The sequence below is a fragment of the Urocitellus parryii genome, chromosome 1 (genome assembly GCF_045843805.1).
Source record: "Urocitellus parryii isolate mUroPar1 chromosome 1, mUroPar1.hap1, whole genome shotgun sequence".
Taxonomy (NCBI): domain Eukaryota; kingdom Metazoa; phylum Chordata; class Mammalia; order Rodentia; family Sciuridae; genus Urocitellus; species Urocitellus parryii.
This window is the reverse complement of record NC_135531.1, coordinates 57,826,220-57,842,228: the sequence shown is the minus strand read 5'-3', so window position 1 is coordinate 57,842,228 and position 16,009 is coordinate 57,826,220. Positions and strand designations below refer to the sequence as shown.

The following is a 16,009-nucleotide window of genomic DNA, read 5'->3' as shown; positions in this document are numbered from 1 at the left end:
TGCATATGGATATAATTTGATCATGACACATTGTATACATGTATACACACTGTACCGCACAAATATGTAAAATTATTTGTGTCTAAAGATAATTAGTATGTTTATAGAACACAAAGGAATAACTGAGACAAATGGTATGGTAAAAAATCTTGTCTTCAAAAAGTCTGTAGTTCAACTAGAAAAGATAAAGATGAATAAATAAAAGATACGAAAAGATATACAAGCAATTCACTTAGTATTTTATGTATCTAAATAAGGAAAAGCAAATAAAAACACCATCATCACCTACAGAATAAATCATGTAGTAAATAACTACATCCCCTTGTGGTTACTGATAAAAAGAGATTTAAATATAAAGCTAAAGAGATACAAATATTTTCCTTGAACTATTTAAGCCTTAAACTAATATGAAGAATCGGAATTTCTAACGTGAAAGAAAACTTATGCTTTCAACCTTAGACAAAGTATCACTACAATGTATTCTCATTCAAATGACACATTTAAAATTGCTTAACTTAATATTAAAATAAATAATTTCCTTCAACATATTTATGGAAAAGGAAGACTCCACTTTCTTTGATTTTATTATATTTGGCAAATACTAAATGGACCTTCGTGTATCTGAGGAATTTGGACTATAACAGAAAAGAACAAGAACTTCTTCTGCAGTACCAAAAACATCAGTTCTAGACAAGAATCTGCTAAGTCCTGTGAATTCAGTAATGAAACCTGTTCTACTTGCAGCATACCTAACATTTGTAAAGTATATCCCTTCTACAAAGACCTAGCACATATAGCCTCAAACTTGCCAAAAAAAAAAAAAAAAAACTACATAATCGTTAACCTACTATTATTTCCACTTCTAGAAATTCCTATGTGCAGGGAAATAATTACATCTGCACAAAGATTCATGTATCAATGTTTTTGCTCCTGAACCAATTAAAAAGTTAAAAACTTAAATGTTCTATGTTAAGGAAATTAAAAATGCTATTATATTACATAAAAGAATATAGTGTGCTATTTCATGTTTTAATATGGGCCTTAATTATCTTTATTAATATAACAAAGCAACTAGAATTATTTAAGAGAATAAATATATTTATAAAAATATATATAAATACATGCTGATAATGTATACTAATAAGTATACATTATAACAGTGCTATAACTGAGCAGGATTGTACTATTATTGTCTTCCATATTATTTTTATTTATTCTAGATTTCCTTTAATTAGTTTGTAAAATTAGTATTAACATGATTAGCAGTATTTTTCAAAGCAAATTAAGTACTTAATAAACAATACACAGAAGGTGCCAAGAAAACTAATGAAGATGAAATATCTAAGTTTCTAGAAATTAACTATAACATTTAAAACTTAAATACAGCTGGACGCACCCGCCTATAATCCCAGCAGCTCAGGAGGCTGAGATAGGAGGATCTTGAGTTCAATGCCAGCCTAAGCAACTCAGCAAGGCACTTAGCAACTCAGTGAGACCCTGTCTTTAAATAAAAAATATTTTTTAAAAAGGACTGGAGATGTGGCTCAGTGGTTAAGCATCCCTAGATTTAATCAAAAAAAAAAAAAAAAAAAAAAACAGGAACCCACACTAAATGTAAACTTAATCTGCTTTAAAGAAATGGAAACATCACTATTACTTCCTTTAATGAACATACAATGTACCTACAGTTAGCTGCATCTCACTGGATTGATTTTCCTCAGTTCCCACTTCATACTCTGGAACAGTTGCAAGACCATATTCTCCAGACACAAATCTTTTGGCTTCATTCTGAGAACCCACTGTGTGCAGAAAGTTTCTGAATTATAACCCAATCAATATTTGGTTTTATAGAATACTGTTTGTACTGATTTTCATAAACAACTCTTGAAAGGTACTAAAAATGTAGATGCAAATGTTTCCTCTACAGCACCTTATAATGAATTATTATAATGATGACTCTCAGTTACCTTACGTTTTAATGGTGCTAGGGAGAGATGCTTGTGATGACACACTACTTTGGCCCCCAGAAGCCTATTCTATGCTGTTTCAGTAATCTGTGTTCATTTTTGTACCCATCAATTCCTACTGGGCTGTTACATTCAGCTGGGCTCTTCTAGGTCCCTTCATTACTGGTGACTTGAAAGTCAATGTATAATAAAAATTCAGACAAGAAGGTTTGTTACTAGAAAGATCCTGTAACACACCATTACTATGGACTGTAAGACACCACCATTATAAGACACTTCTTTTTAAACTGAACTGTGTTCAAGCTGAAAACACTCTCACCTGTAATTTTAAGTGTTTCTCTCTGTAATGCTCTGGTGACTGGTATTCGCTGGTACCAGTGTCCAACACCCTCTACTTCCCAAATAAGTTCGTGGTCTCCTGGATATTTTTCAAAGTATTGCTTGCAAGCTGAAAAAAATATTTAGAATTTTCTAGAAATCTCAAATATCAATTGTTTTGAAAAACAGAAGATCAAAGATAAGATTGCTAAACAGTGCTAGAATAACCCTGATATCAAAACATGACCAAAGCAACTCAAGAAAAGTATGAAACAGTCTCATATAAAGAGAAATCCTATAAAATCTCCAGAAAAATCCTATAAAATCTCAAAAGTTTTAACACACTGATGAATCGAAAACAACAATCAGCACATGTCAAAATGGTATCATTTATATAAAGTTTAAAAACACACTAAAGAGATCCAACATGGCAGCAGGGATGCAGATATCAAGTCTCTGACCTCTTCAGCTATGTGGGCACAGGGAGCCATAAATTGTTTAAATGCTGTTTGCTCAGGATCACTAGGCAATGCTGAGCTGACGTGGATCTGGGGCGAACAGTCTGGGCCCCTCAGAACACACACACCGAGCCTGGATCAGCTGCATTCAAGCTCCGGTTCGCCTGCTTCTTGTGACTCAGCACTAACAATCCCGCTGAAATAACTGGTCGGCCCTTCTGAACTTAGAGGTAAAAGCCAACGGAGCCTTCATAGGCAGTGGTCACAGGTTTGAAACAGGGATTGGGAGAGACAGTCAGGACCCACCTGTTGCATTGGTCACCCGGCAAAGGGAACGAATGGTCATCATTTGCATGGGATACCACCATGGCAGAGAACTGACATCACGGGCGATGGAGATAACTTCACTGAAACCAGCGCGACAGGTGTGTAATCCCCTAGCCATCTCTCTCCACACAGCGGGGAAACCTTAAGGGCCCCTCCCAGCTCTCCTATGAGCGCGATACCCAGACAGAGGGAATCAAGAGTGGCGCAGGACTCGCGGCGCGGAACTCCCGGCTACCGCTCCCACCAGTACTGACAACTGAGGTCTCTTGCACCAGCTACCGGGGGCGTGGCTACCGGAGGGCAAGCAAATTGGCTGGGGGTTCTCAGCCCCAAGCTCTACAAACCTAGGGTCTGAGGGAATGGCAAACAGGGAGAGTGTGCCCAGTCGTTCATGAAAACAGGGCTCCCGGGAGCAGCAGACCTGGCGTGTAGCCAGTATTGTGGTGAGGATCACAGGTGAGCGGGGACTGCCTTGAGGAAACACAAGAGAAGGCCCTAGACACTCAGGATTGGAGACGCGCCCAGTCTGGGAGGAAGAGCTGCTGCACAGTGATTGGTTCCCACCTATTGAGAGGAGAAGCTTGGCCCAGTGGGCACAGCTCCACCTACTGGAAGAGAAATTAATCAAACTCTATGACTGCATTTATTATTATTTTTTTTCATTTTCTTTCATTTTCATTTTTTTGTTATTGTTGTTCTTTAACTTTTTTTAAGTTTTAATTTTTTAATTTTATTATTTTTTTTAATTTTAACTTTCATCTTTTTTATTATCATTATTATTTTTGTAAAAAAAAATTTTTCTTTCTTTCTTTCTTTTCTATTTTTGTTTCTTTTGTCTTTTCTTTTCAATTTTCTTATTCCCCCTTCCTTGAATTCTACCTGCCTACTATCATTCTCTTTAGTGACTTCTTCCCTTCTCTTCTAATATCTTTGCTCCCAAGCATCAAATAAATTTATAGGAGTAAACAGTAACTCAGCAGTCAAACAGAACAAGAAGTAACATGAGCAGCATGAAAAAGCAAGGAAGAAAAGGAGTACAAACAATGCAGGACAGCCTAAATATTCAGGAGGACCTAGAGACAGCAGAAAAATGGTCATATAAAGAACTCAAAGAATACCTTAGACAGATGGAATGGAACCTTAAAGAGGATACAAGACAGCAAATCCAAACAGTGAAAGAACACATTGAAAATGAATTACATAAACAGATTAAAAAAGTTAATCATCTTTATCAGGAGATAGACATTATAAAAAATAAAACAATAATTCTAGAAATGAAGGAAACAATAAACCAAATTAAAAACTCAATTGAGAGTATCACTAACAGAGTGGAGCAAGTAGAAGCCAGAACGTCAGATAATGAAGACAAAATATATCAGCTTGAAAGGAGCCTAGACAACTCAGAAAGGCTGGTAAAAAATCATAAGAAAAACATCCAAGAGATATGGGATTACATAAAAAAACCAAACCTCCGAGTCATCGGGATAGAAGAAGGTACAGAGATTCAAACCAAGGGAATGAATCACCTGCTGAATGAAATAATTACACAAAACTTTCCAGAAATAAAAAAGGAAACAGATATACAAATTGTAGATGCATACAGGACACCGAGCACACAAAATCACAGTAGACCAATGCCAAGACACATTGTTATGAAGATATCCAATATACAGAACAAAGAGAAAATATTAAAAGCTACAAGAGAAAGGAGGCAGATTACATTCAGGGATAAACCAATAAGGTTAACAACAGATTTTTCATCACAGACACTGAAAGCGAGAAGATCCTGGAACAACGTATTTCAAACACTGAAAGACAATGGATGCCAACCAAGAATTCGGTAACCAGCAAAATTAAGCTTCAGGTACAACAACGAAATAAAAATCTTTCATGATAAACAAAAGCTAAAAAATTTGCAGCCAGAAAACCAGCATTGCAAAGCATCTTGAGCAAAACACTACACGAGGAAGAAATGAAAAACAATAACCAAAACCATCAGTGGGAAGTGCCTCCGTAAAGACAGAGGGCAGGGGGAAAGCTAATCATGGAGAAACAAACTAAATTAAAAAAAAAAAAAGGAGATAAATAATCAAACATGGCTGGAAGTACAAACCATATATCAATAGTAACTCTAAACGTTAATGGCTTAAACTCTCCAATAAAGCGACGTAGGATGGTAATATGGATTAAAAAAACAAATCCAACAATATGCTAACTCCAGGAGACACATCTGATTGGAAAACACATACACAGGCTGAAGGTGAAAGGTTGGGAAAAAATATACCACACACACGGTCCTCGTAAGCAAGCAGGGGTGGCCATCATATCGAATAAAATCGACTTCAAGACTAAGTTAATCAAAAGGGATAAGGAAGGACACTATATACTGTTAAAACGAACCATTCACCAACAAGACATAACAATTATCAATATTTATGCACCAAATAATGGTGCTGCGACGTTCATAAAACAAACTCTCCTCAAGTTCAAGAATCAAATAGACCACAACACAATAATTATGGGTGACTTCAACACACCTCTCTCACCATTGGACAGATCCTCCAAACAAAAGTTGAATAAAGAAACTATAGAACTCAATATCACAATCAATAACCTAGACTTAACTGACATATATAGAATATATCAACCATCATCAAGTGGATATACTTTTTTCTCAGCAGCACATGGATCCTTCTCAAAAACAGACCATATATTATGCCATAAGGCAACCCTCAGTAAATATAAAGGGGTGGAGATAATACCATGCATTTTATCTGATCATAATGGAATGAAACTGGAAATCAATGATAAAAGAAGGAAGGAAAAATCCTACATCACATGGAAAATGAACAATATGTTACTGAATGATCAATGGGTTATAGAAGACATAAAGGAGGAAATCAAAAAATTCTTAGAGATAAATGAAAATACAGACACAACATATCGAAATCTATGGGACACAATGAAAGCAGTTTTAAGAGGGAAATTCATCGCCTGGAGGTCATCCCTCAAAAAAAGGAAAAAACAACAAATAAATGAGCTCACACTTCATCTCAAAGCCCTAGAAAAGGAAGAACAAAACAAAAGCAAATGTAGCAGAAGGCAAGAAATAATTAAAATTAGAGCGGAAATCAATGAAATAGAAACAAAAGAAACTATTGAAAAAATTAACAAAACTAAAAGTTGGTTCTTCGAAAAAATAAATAAGATTGACAGACCTTTAGCCATGCTAACGAAGAGAAGAAGAGAGAGAACTCAAATTACTAGCATACGGGATGAAAACGGCAATATCACAACAGACACTACAGAAATACAAAAGACAATTAGAAAGTATTTTGAAAACCTATATTCCAATAAAATAGAAGATAGTGAAGACATCGATAAATTTCTTAAGTCATATGATTTGCCCAGACTGAGTCAGGAGGATACACACAACTTAAACAGACCAATATCAATGGATGAAATAGAAAAAGCAATCAACAGACTACCAACCAAGAAAAGCCCAGGACCGGATGAGTATACAGCAGAGTTTTACAAAACCTTTAAAGAAGAATTAATACCAATACTTTTCAAGTTATTTCAGGAAATAGAAAAAGAGGGAGCTCTGCCAAATTCATTCTATGAGCCAACATCACCCTGATTCTGAAACCAGACAAAGACACCTCAAAGAAAGAAAACTACAGACCAATATCTCTGATGAACCTAGATGCAAAAATCCTCAATAAAATTCTGGCAAATCGGATACAAAGGCACATCAAAAAAATTGTGCACCATGATCAAAGAGGATTCATCCCTGGGATGCAAGGATGGTTCAATATACGGAAATCAATAAATGTTATTCACCACATCAATAGACTTAAAGATAAGAACCATATGATCATCTCGATAGACCCAGAAAAAGCGTTCGACAAAGTACAGCATCCCTTTATGTTCAAAACATTAGAAAAACTAGGGATAACAGGAACTTTGTAAAACTTTGTAAAAGCTATCTATGCTAAGCCTCAGACTAGCATCATTCTCAATGGAGAAAAATTAAAGGCATTCCTTCTAAAATCTGGAACAAGACAGGGATGCCCTCTATCACCACTTCTATTCAATATAGTTCTCGAAACACTGGCCAGAGCAATTAGACACATGAAAGAAATTAAAGGCATAAAAATAGGAAAAGAAGAACTTAAATTATCACTATTTGCGGTCGACAAGACTCTATACCTAGAAGACCCAAAAGGGTCTACAAAGAAACTACTAGAATTAATAAATGAATTCAACAAAGTGGCAGGATATAAAAATCAACACGCATAAATCAAAGGCATTTCTGTATATCAGCGACAAAACTTCTGAAACGGAAATGAGGAAAAACACTCCATTCACGATATCCTCAAAAAATAAAATAAAATACTTGGGAATCAACCTAACAAAAGAGGTGAAAGATTTATACAATGAAAACTATAGAACCCTAAAAAGAGAAGTAGAAGAAGTTCTTAGAAGATAAAAAAAATATACCTTGTTCATGGATAGGCAGAACTAACATCATCAAAATGGCGATATTACCAAAAGTTCTCTATAGGTTTAATGCAATGCCAATCAAAATCCCAACAGCATTTCTTGTAGAAATAGATAAAGCAATCATGAAATTAATATGGAAAAATAAAAGACCCAGAATAGCAAAAGCAATTCTAAGCAGGAAGTGTGAATCAGGCAGTATAGCGATACCAGATTTCAAACTATATTACAGAGCAATAGTAACAAAAACAGCATGGTACTGGTACCAAAACAGGCGGGTGGGTGGACCAATGGTACAGAATAGAGGACACAGAGACTAATCCACAAAGCTACAACTATCTTATATTTGATAAAGGAGCTAAAAGCAAGCAATGGAGGAAGGATAGCATCTTCAACAAATGGTGTTGGGAAAACTGGAAATCCATATGCAACAAAATGAAACTGAATCCCCTCCTCTCGCCATGCACAAAAGTTAACTCAAAGTGGATCAAGGAGCTAGATATCAAATCAGAGACTCTGTGTCTGATAGAAGAAAAAGTTGGCTCCGATCTACATATTGTGGGGTGGGGCTCCAAATTCCTTAATAGGACGCCCATAGCACAAGAGTTAATAACAAGAATCAACAAATGGAACTTACTTAAACTGAAAAGTTTTTTCTCAGCAAGAGAAACAATAAGAGAGGTAAATAGGGAGCCTACATCCTGGGAACAAATTTTGACTCCTCACACCTCAGATAGAGCCCTAATATCCAGAATATACAAAGAACTCAAAAAATTAGACAATAAGATAACAAATAACCCAATCAACAAATGGGCCAAGGACCTAAACAGACACTTCTCAGAGGAGGACATACAATCAATCAACAAGTACATGAAAAAATGCTCACCATCTCTAGCAGTCAGAAAAATGCAAATCAAAACCACCCTAAGATATCATCTCACTCCAGTAAGATTGGCAGCCATTATGAAGTCAAGCAACAATAAGTGTTGGTGAGGATGTGGGGAAAAGGGTACTCTTGTACACTGCTGGTGGGACTGCAAACTGGTGCGGCCAATTTGGAAAGCAGTATGGAGATTCCTGGGAAAGCTGGGAATGGAACCACCATTTGACCCAGCTATTGCCCTTCTCGGACTATTTCCTGAAGACCTTAAAAGAACGTACTACAGGGATACTGCCACATCGATGTTCATAGCAGCACAATTCACAATTGCTAGACTGTGGAACCAACCCAGATGCCCTTCAATAGATGAATGGATTAAAAAATGTGGCATTTATACACCATGGAGTATTACGCAGCACTAAAAAATGACAAAATCATGGAATTTGCAGGGAAATGGATGGCACTAGAGCAGATTATGCTTAGTGAAGCTAGCCAATCCCTAAAAAACAAATATCAAATGTCTTCTTTGATATAATGAGAGCAACTAAGAACAGAGCAGGGAGGAAGAGCAGGAAGAAAAGATTAACATTAAACAGAGACATGAGGTGGGAGGGAAAGGGAGAGAAAAGGGAAATTGCATGGTAATGGAGGGAGACCCTCATTGTTATACAAAATTACATATAAGAGGTTGTGAGGGGAATGGGAAAATAAACAAAGAGAGAAATGAATTACAGTAGGTGAGGAAGAGAGAGAAGATGGGAGGGGAGGAGAGGGGGGATAGTAGAGGATAGGAAAGGTAGCAGAATACAACAGTTACTAATAGGGCATTATGTAAAAATGTGGATGTGTAACCAATATGATTCTGCAATCTGTATTTGGGGTAAAATTGGGAGTTCATAACCAACTTGATTCTAATGTATGAAATATGATATGTCAAGAGCTTTGTAATGTTTTGAACAACCAATAAAAAAAAAAAAGTCTTCAGTCTGAGGCCCCAGCTTTTAAGCCACTGTATCAGAAACAACAGCTTTTGGGCAGAAGTGATACGATTTTCTGACCAAGAGATAAATATCAGATGAAAGTTACATAATGCCTATAGGCTATAGTGTTCTAGTAAAGTTATAAGGATGATCAGGACTTTAAGTCTTAATTGGGTAGGCTGTGTCAGGAATCTCAGTTACATTGTGATGAACTTCTCCCTATTACACTGCTGAGGATTAGATCCATTCCCACTAGGAGGACTGGATTCTTTTCTTTTGAGATAATATATGTGAGATAATATGTGGTCCCTCTTATTAGGGGACCACAGGGAGACTTAAGAGAGAGAAGGGAATTAACCCTGAGATGACAGCTTCAGGCCTCAGGAAAAACTTCACAGGAAAAAAAAAAAAAACCACTAAAAAGGGACTGGGGATATAGTTCAGAGGTAGACTGCTTGCCTTGCATGCATGAGTCCCTGGGTTCAATCCTCAGTACCACAAGGGGAAAAAAAAAAAAAAAAAAAACCTAAAGAAACAAAAATGTTAAAGCCACTATGGAAAACAGTTCAGCAATTCCTCGGAAAGTTAAACATATGACCTAGAAATTTCATTCTCAGGTATATATATATATATATCCAAAAGAACTGAAAACAGAAACTCAGATATTTGTAAACAAATGTTCAAAACAACAATATACACAATAACCACAAGGGAGAAACAACTGCAGAGTGAGGGAGTTAAAAGCCAGCGTCAGCAATTTAGCAAGGCCCTAAGCAACTTAGTAAAACCCTGTCTCAAAATAAAATATAAAAAAGTCTGGGAATATGGTTTCCTTGGTTAAGCACCCCTGGGTTAAATCCCCAGTACCAAAAGAAAGAGGGAGGAAAGAAATGTTAAATTTTATTTTACACATATATTTAACACAACAAAAAAACTTGGGATGAAAAAAATTCAAGAGGGGCTGAAGATATAGCTCAGTTGGTAGAGTGCTTGCCTTGCAAGCACAAGGCCCTGGGTTAAATACCCAGCACCACCACCAAAAAAAAAAAAAACATTTTAAAAAGTACAATAAATGGTGAAAAGTCAGAGACTATTTGGCAGCAGAAATAGTTTCAAATTTTTTAAAAATCATACATTAAGTTGTAGAAAATCTTGGCCTATTTATTTCATGTATCTACAGTACTATGCAAACCAATTTCATATACAAAGGTGATCATCTACTCTAGATCAACTCCCCCTCCCACACCTGGCACTCACTACCTATTTGGAGAGTGAACAAATTTATCTCGTTCTTTAAAAACCTGCAATGTAGCCAGGCACAACACATCTGTAATCCCAGTGACTCAGGAAGCAAAGGCAGGAGATCTTAGTTCAAAGCCAGCCTCAGCAACTTAGCAAGGCACTTAGCAACTCAGTGAGACCCTGTCCCCAAATAAAATACAAAAAAGGGCTGGGAATGTGGCCCCAGGCGTTATGCACCCTGGTCCAAAAAAAAAAAAAAACTTGCAATGTAAAACACTTCAATATTCCTAAAACATCCAAAAGTATTACTTGAAGCAACTGGAAATCACCAAAGAACTACTGGACATACTGCAACATCAAGGAACTACTAATAAAGTTTAAAAATTGAATGAAATCTACCTTTTCAAATGTAGTAAGCACTGTTTCTTCCAACAGAGTCAGAAAGAGAAATATAGTGATGCAGAGACCACATAGATTAAAATAGGAGTATTAGAAGGAAGACCAAAAAGACAGAGAGGGGACAAGGAATAAGGAGAAGGGAAGGGAAAGGGGAGACAGTGGGGAATGAAAATGACCAAATTATGTTATGAGTATGTACAAATATGTCATGATGAATACTACTCTTATGTATAATTAAAATGTGCCAATAAAATTTATACTTTTAATTATTTTCAGATTTCAAATTCTTACAAAATTATATAGATGATATCAATAAAACACTGTGAAAAATGAAGAGCTCAAGCTCATCAAGACTTCACCAAAACACAGAAATCAGCAAATACTCATCTATAATTCATTTTTCTTGTCATTACAAAATCATAGAAAAGACTAATACTAAGAAGGTAATCTACCTGCAGGGGATGTCTTTGCATTCCTCTCCCAAATTCAGTAAAGGGGTAATTAAAATAATTTAATTCAGAATTATCCTAGGGCATGCAATGCCCATATTACTGCCCCGAATGGAGCTAGAGAGAAAATGATTCAAAATGGGCAGGTAACATCCAGCTTTTTGGATCACTTTTGATATTAGAGTGGGAGGGAGGACTTGGAATAAAAAGGTTTTCAGTGGAAATAAACATCGGATGTTGGACTGAAAAAAAAAATCAGTAATAAATAATATTTTATATTTCTAAATTAATTATTTTCCAGGATTAAATCTTACATCATTAAAAAAAAGGGAGCTGTATGGGCTTAAATCACCTAATGGTTTTTAAAACATCACCAAATGGTATATTTATTCAATAGAAACTAAACAATATTGAAAATTATTACAGTTATAATGAATCCACATTAATGACTTCCACAAACTTACAAGATGAATAAGGAAGTAAATTTCAGAAGAATTCACAGAATATATATTTGTATAAAGTCTTAAAATACGTAAAACAATATAATATATTGTCTGATAATACACACATACGTATTAAAGGTCTAAGAAATGCATGGAAAAAGTAAATGCTAAACTCAGAATAGCACCTGTCTCACGAAAGGGAATGTGTTCAACTGAGTGAACAAGAGGCTTCAAGTGCAGTAGCAACAATGCATTTCTCATGAAAGGTACATGCTGAAAGGTGTATGAGTACTTGTTACCTCATTCTTTATAAATTTTTATTTTTTTTTTTTTTTAGTTTTGATGGACACAGTACCTTTATTTATTTATTTTACGTGGTGTTGAGGATCAAACCCAGTGCCTCATAACGTGTGAGGCAAGCACTCTGCCACTGAGCCAAACCCCAGCCCTCTTTGTACCTTTTTGTGTCTGGAATTTTGTTTTTGTTCATTAAAAAGTTACCACAGACAGTGGCTAGGGCTGTAGCTCAGTGGTAGAGCGCTTGCCTTGCAGGTGTGAGGCCCTGGGTTCAATCCTCAGCACCACATAAAAATAAATAAAGGTATTGTGTCAAACTACACCTAAAAAAAAAATTTTTTTTAAAGATACCACAGACAAATAACCCAATGGGGAAAAAAAATGGTCAAAAGATCTCAATAAACATTTCTCCAAAAATGACATATAAATGGTCAATGCTAACATGAAAAGATGCTCAACATAAATCAAAACAATAAAATGCCATTTCATATTCACTAGGCTGACTGTAATAAAAACAGATAACAAATGTTGGCAAGAGGGTAGAGAACGTACGCAATCCTATTGTTATGATGCGGATATGAAATATTCCCTAAAAGCTCATATATGGGACAATGTAAGAAAATTTAGAGGTGAAATGATCGGGGCATGAGAGCATTAATCCAATCAGTAAATTAATCCCCAGACAGGGATTAACTGGAGTGGTAATGGAAGGTAGATAGGTTGTGTGCCTTTAGGGTATACATTTTGTCCTAGTTGAGCAGAGCAAGTGATATCTCTCTGTCTATGTCTGTCTCTGTCAGAATCTCTCTCTCTCTACTTCCAGGTGTCATGTTCCCAGGTGCTTCCCTCCACCACACCCTTCCACCATGATGTTCTGCCTCGCCTCAGGCCAGGAAGAATGGAGTCAGCCATCTATGGATTGACAATCTTTGAAAACCATGAACCCCCAAATTAACTTTTCCTCCTTAAAATTGTTCTTGCCAGGTCTTTTGGTCACAGAGATGAAAAAACTGACTAAAACACTCACATACTGTTTATGGAAATACAAAATACTGCAATCATTCTGGATCAAAATGTTGTATATCTATACAATGGAATATTATTCAGCCATAAAAAGAAATGAAGTTAATTCAGGCTACAACATGGATAAACTCTGAAAGCATTATGCTAAGAAAAAGCCAAATACAAAAGGTCATATACTACGTGATTTCATTTAAATGAAATCTCCAGAATGGCTAAATCCAGAGACAGAAAATAGATAAGAGGTTGCCTATCATGGGATGTTAAAAAAAGGGGGTTGAGGGGAATACAGCATGGCTTCTAATTGGTACAAGGTTTCTTTTGGGGTGATGAGAATGTTCTAGAGTTAGTACTTAGAGCTGCACAGCTGTGAACAATCACTGAATTGTACATGTTAACAGGGTGAATTTTATGGTATGAGCCACCATAATCCCCAAAAGTCATATATCTGAGATCAAGGCACATTTATAAAGTTAAGAGTAAAAAATTCCAAATCTATTTAATATTGCTAATATACACTTATATAACATTCAGGAGAAACAAGCTGGAAGTGACAATAAGACCAGCTCACCCTTTTCAACTTACTCCACTGACCTGTATACATGAGAGAAGACAGTGGATACCGCAAACCAAGTGCATCTTCTGTGAAGGAATCTACGAAGTCCTCCAGGATATGAAGCCCAAAATCTTTGCCTCTGAATTTCTTTCTTATGAACATTGTATCAAGAACTGGCAGTTGGTAACTTTGGGTAAGAAATGAGGCACATATGCTTCCTGTGGTAATAAGAACAGAAACCCAACAATTTTTCACATTAAAAAGTACATATATATTTAGTGAAACTGAGTTAACAATCTTCCCAAAAACATTTATTTTTTTCTACATCAAGAAGGTTAAAGCAATGTATGAATTTTATAACGTGTTTTCCAGCTTTTACTACTTATCACAATGTATACATACAAGGAGAACTATGTATTTTCTTTGCCAACGGCATTATGTAACATAGGACAAATACTGTTTACTGACATGTAAACAGTATACATATAGTCAACAGTATACTTGACTATATGTACTATATGTACTATCATTGTCTATAGACATACAACTTTCAAACTCAAATATCAAAATTTCAAATTAAAAACAGTATTTAATGATTTTGTAACCTTAAGTATTTACTTCAAACCTTAGAACCTGAACATTCAACACTGCCCTTCACTTTCTCCCTAATGAGTATCATCTCATTTAATCTATTTGTTAATGACAGAAAATATTCAGTTCTCAAACTTTTAAGAACTCTGAATTAGACTAATTGGGGACATTAGAAATGGCTAAGTCGGCAAACTTTTTCTGTGAATATATTTCTAAATACATTTTATATGTCATGAAATAATTTGTGGTCTCCAAGTATGACTCTATTGTAAAGTATGGCTGATTTCTTTTAAGAATCTTGGTATATACATTTGGGTTCTTACCACCCAAAATGGATATCTGAACTCCTTTAATATGCATGAAGACAGTCTGCAAGTTGAGGACAGATGACACAGTTTCCCACTTTTCATTACTTTTAGAATCCATAATTTAAAAAAATCAATATTCTCCCTCTTGCCTCAAATAAACTAATTCATAGTATTTAGGAAAATTCTAACAATGTAGTTCCAATAAGAAACAAAATGTCAGATAATATCTCACTGACTTCTACCAATCATATCATTTGATGAGTTGACTGATAAAACAAGACTTTACAGTTCAACCAAATAATATTGAATTATTTATGATTTAATTTATGATTTATGATTTAATTGGAGAATTTCAATAACTTCTTATAACAATCTCCAAGACAATCAATTAATGTAAATGTAGAGGGCTGGGGTTGTGGCTCATTGGTAGAGCGCTTGCCTAGGATGCATGTGGCCCTGGATTCGATCCCCGGTACTCCATAAAAAAAATAAACAAATAAAATAAAGGTACTATGTCCATCTACAACTAAAAAATTTTTTTTTAAATAAATAAACAATAAATAAATTTATAATACATAATGAATATCTTATAATATACTTAGATCTTAATTACCAACATGGACTTAGAATGTTTCTAGGAGACTAAGTATCTTACATTAACCTAAAAATAGTTCCATCAACATGCTTAAATGACCATTACTAGTTTTTAACGCCTCGAAAACAGAGTTTTCTCATAGCAAAAGAGACATTATTACTAGTAGCAGTTCAAGTTCAAAGTACACAAGAAGGACAAATAAGAAAAAGCACTATCTACCTGGTTTTCAATACAAAACCCAAAGATCTATAATTGTTAATTGTGTATTCCTTGAGTTTCTCACAAGAGAATACTAATTACATGAAGGAACTTTCCTATAAGCTGTCTTATTTCACAGTAATATTACTTCTAGGTGAGAAAAGGTAAATTCTTCAATCTAAAATGCTCACTTATAGTGTTCATGAAGTTTAAAGTTCTTACTGCTATCAACTCATCACATACATGTTCATCTTAAAAATAGCATTCTGGTTCTCTTCACTTGCCTATACTTTAAATACTTAAACCTCTCCAGGGTTCAATGTACATGTTACCAGAAATATCAACAGTTGCAGAAAGCATAATTACCTAGTTAAAAAAAAAAAAAAACCACAACCTGTGATACCAGGTAAAGATTTCATTGAAATTATTAACTTAAATCAAATTTCATAGCACATATGATAAACTGAATATTTGTATT

At 35.2% G+C, this 16,009-nt stretch overlaps 1 protein-coding gene across 2 annotated transcripts in view; it reads right to left on the bottom strand.

Moving 5' to 3' along the window:
* The window catches only part of Fam169a (family with sequence similarity 169 member A), a 54,101-nt gene that overhangs the window by 14,624 nt on the left and 23,468 nt on the right, over positions 1-16,009 (bottom strand). For both annotated transcript variants that reach the window (XM_026404110.2, XM_077800362.1), the window contains 3 exons: positions 13,878-14,057; positions 2,287-2,415; positions 1,687-1,799 (listed from right to left, as the gene is read on the bottom strand). In XM_026404110.2, coding sequence (XP_026259895.2) covers positions 1,687-1,799; positions 2,287-2,415; positions 13,878-14,057 — 422 coding nt within the window. The remainder of the gene's footprint in view (positions 1-1,686; positions 1,800-2,286; positions 2,416-13,877; positions 14,058-16,009) is intronic.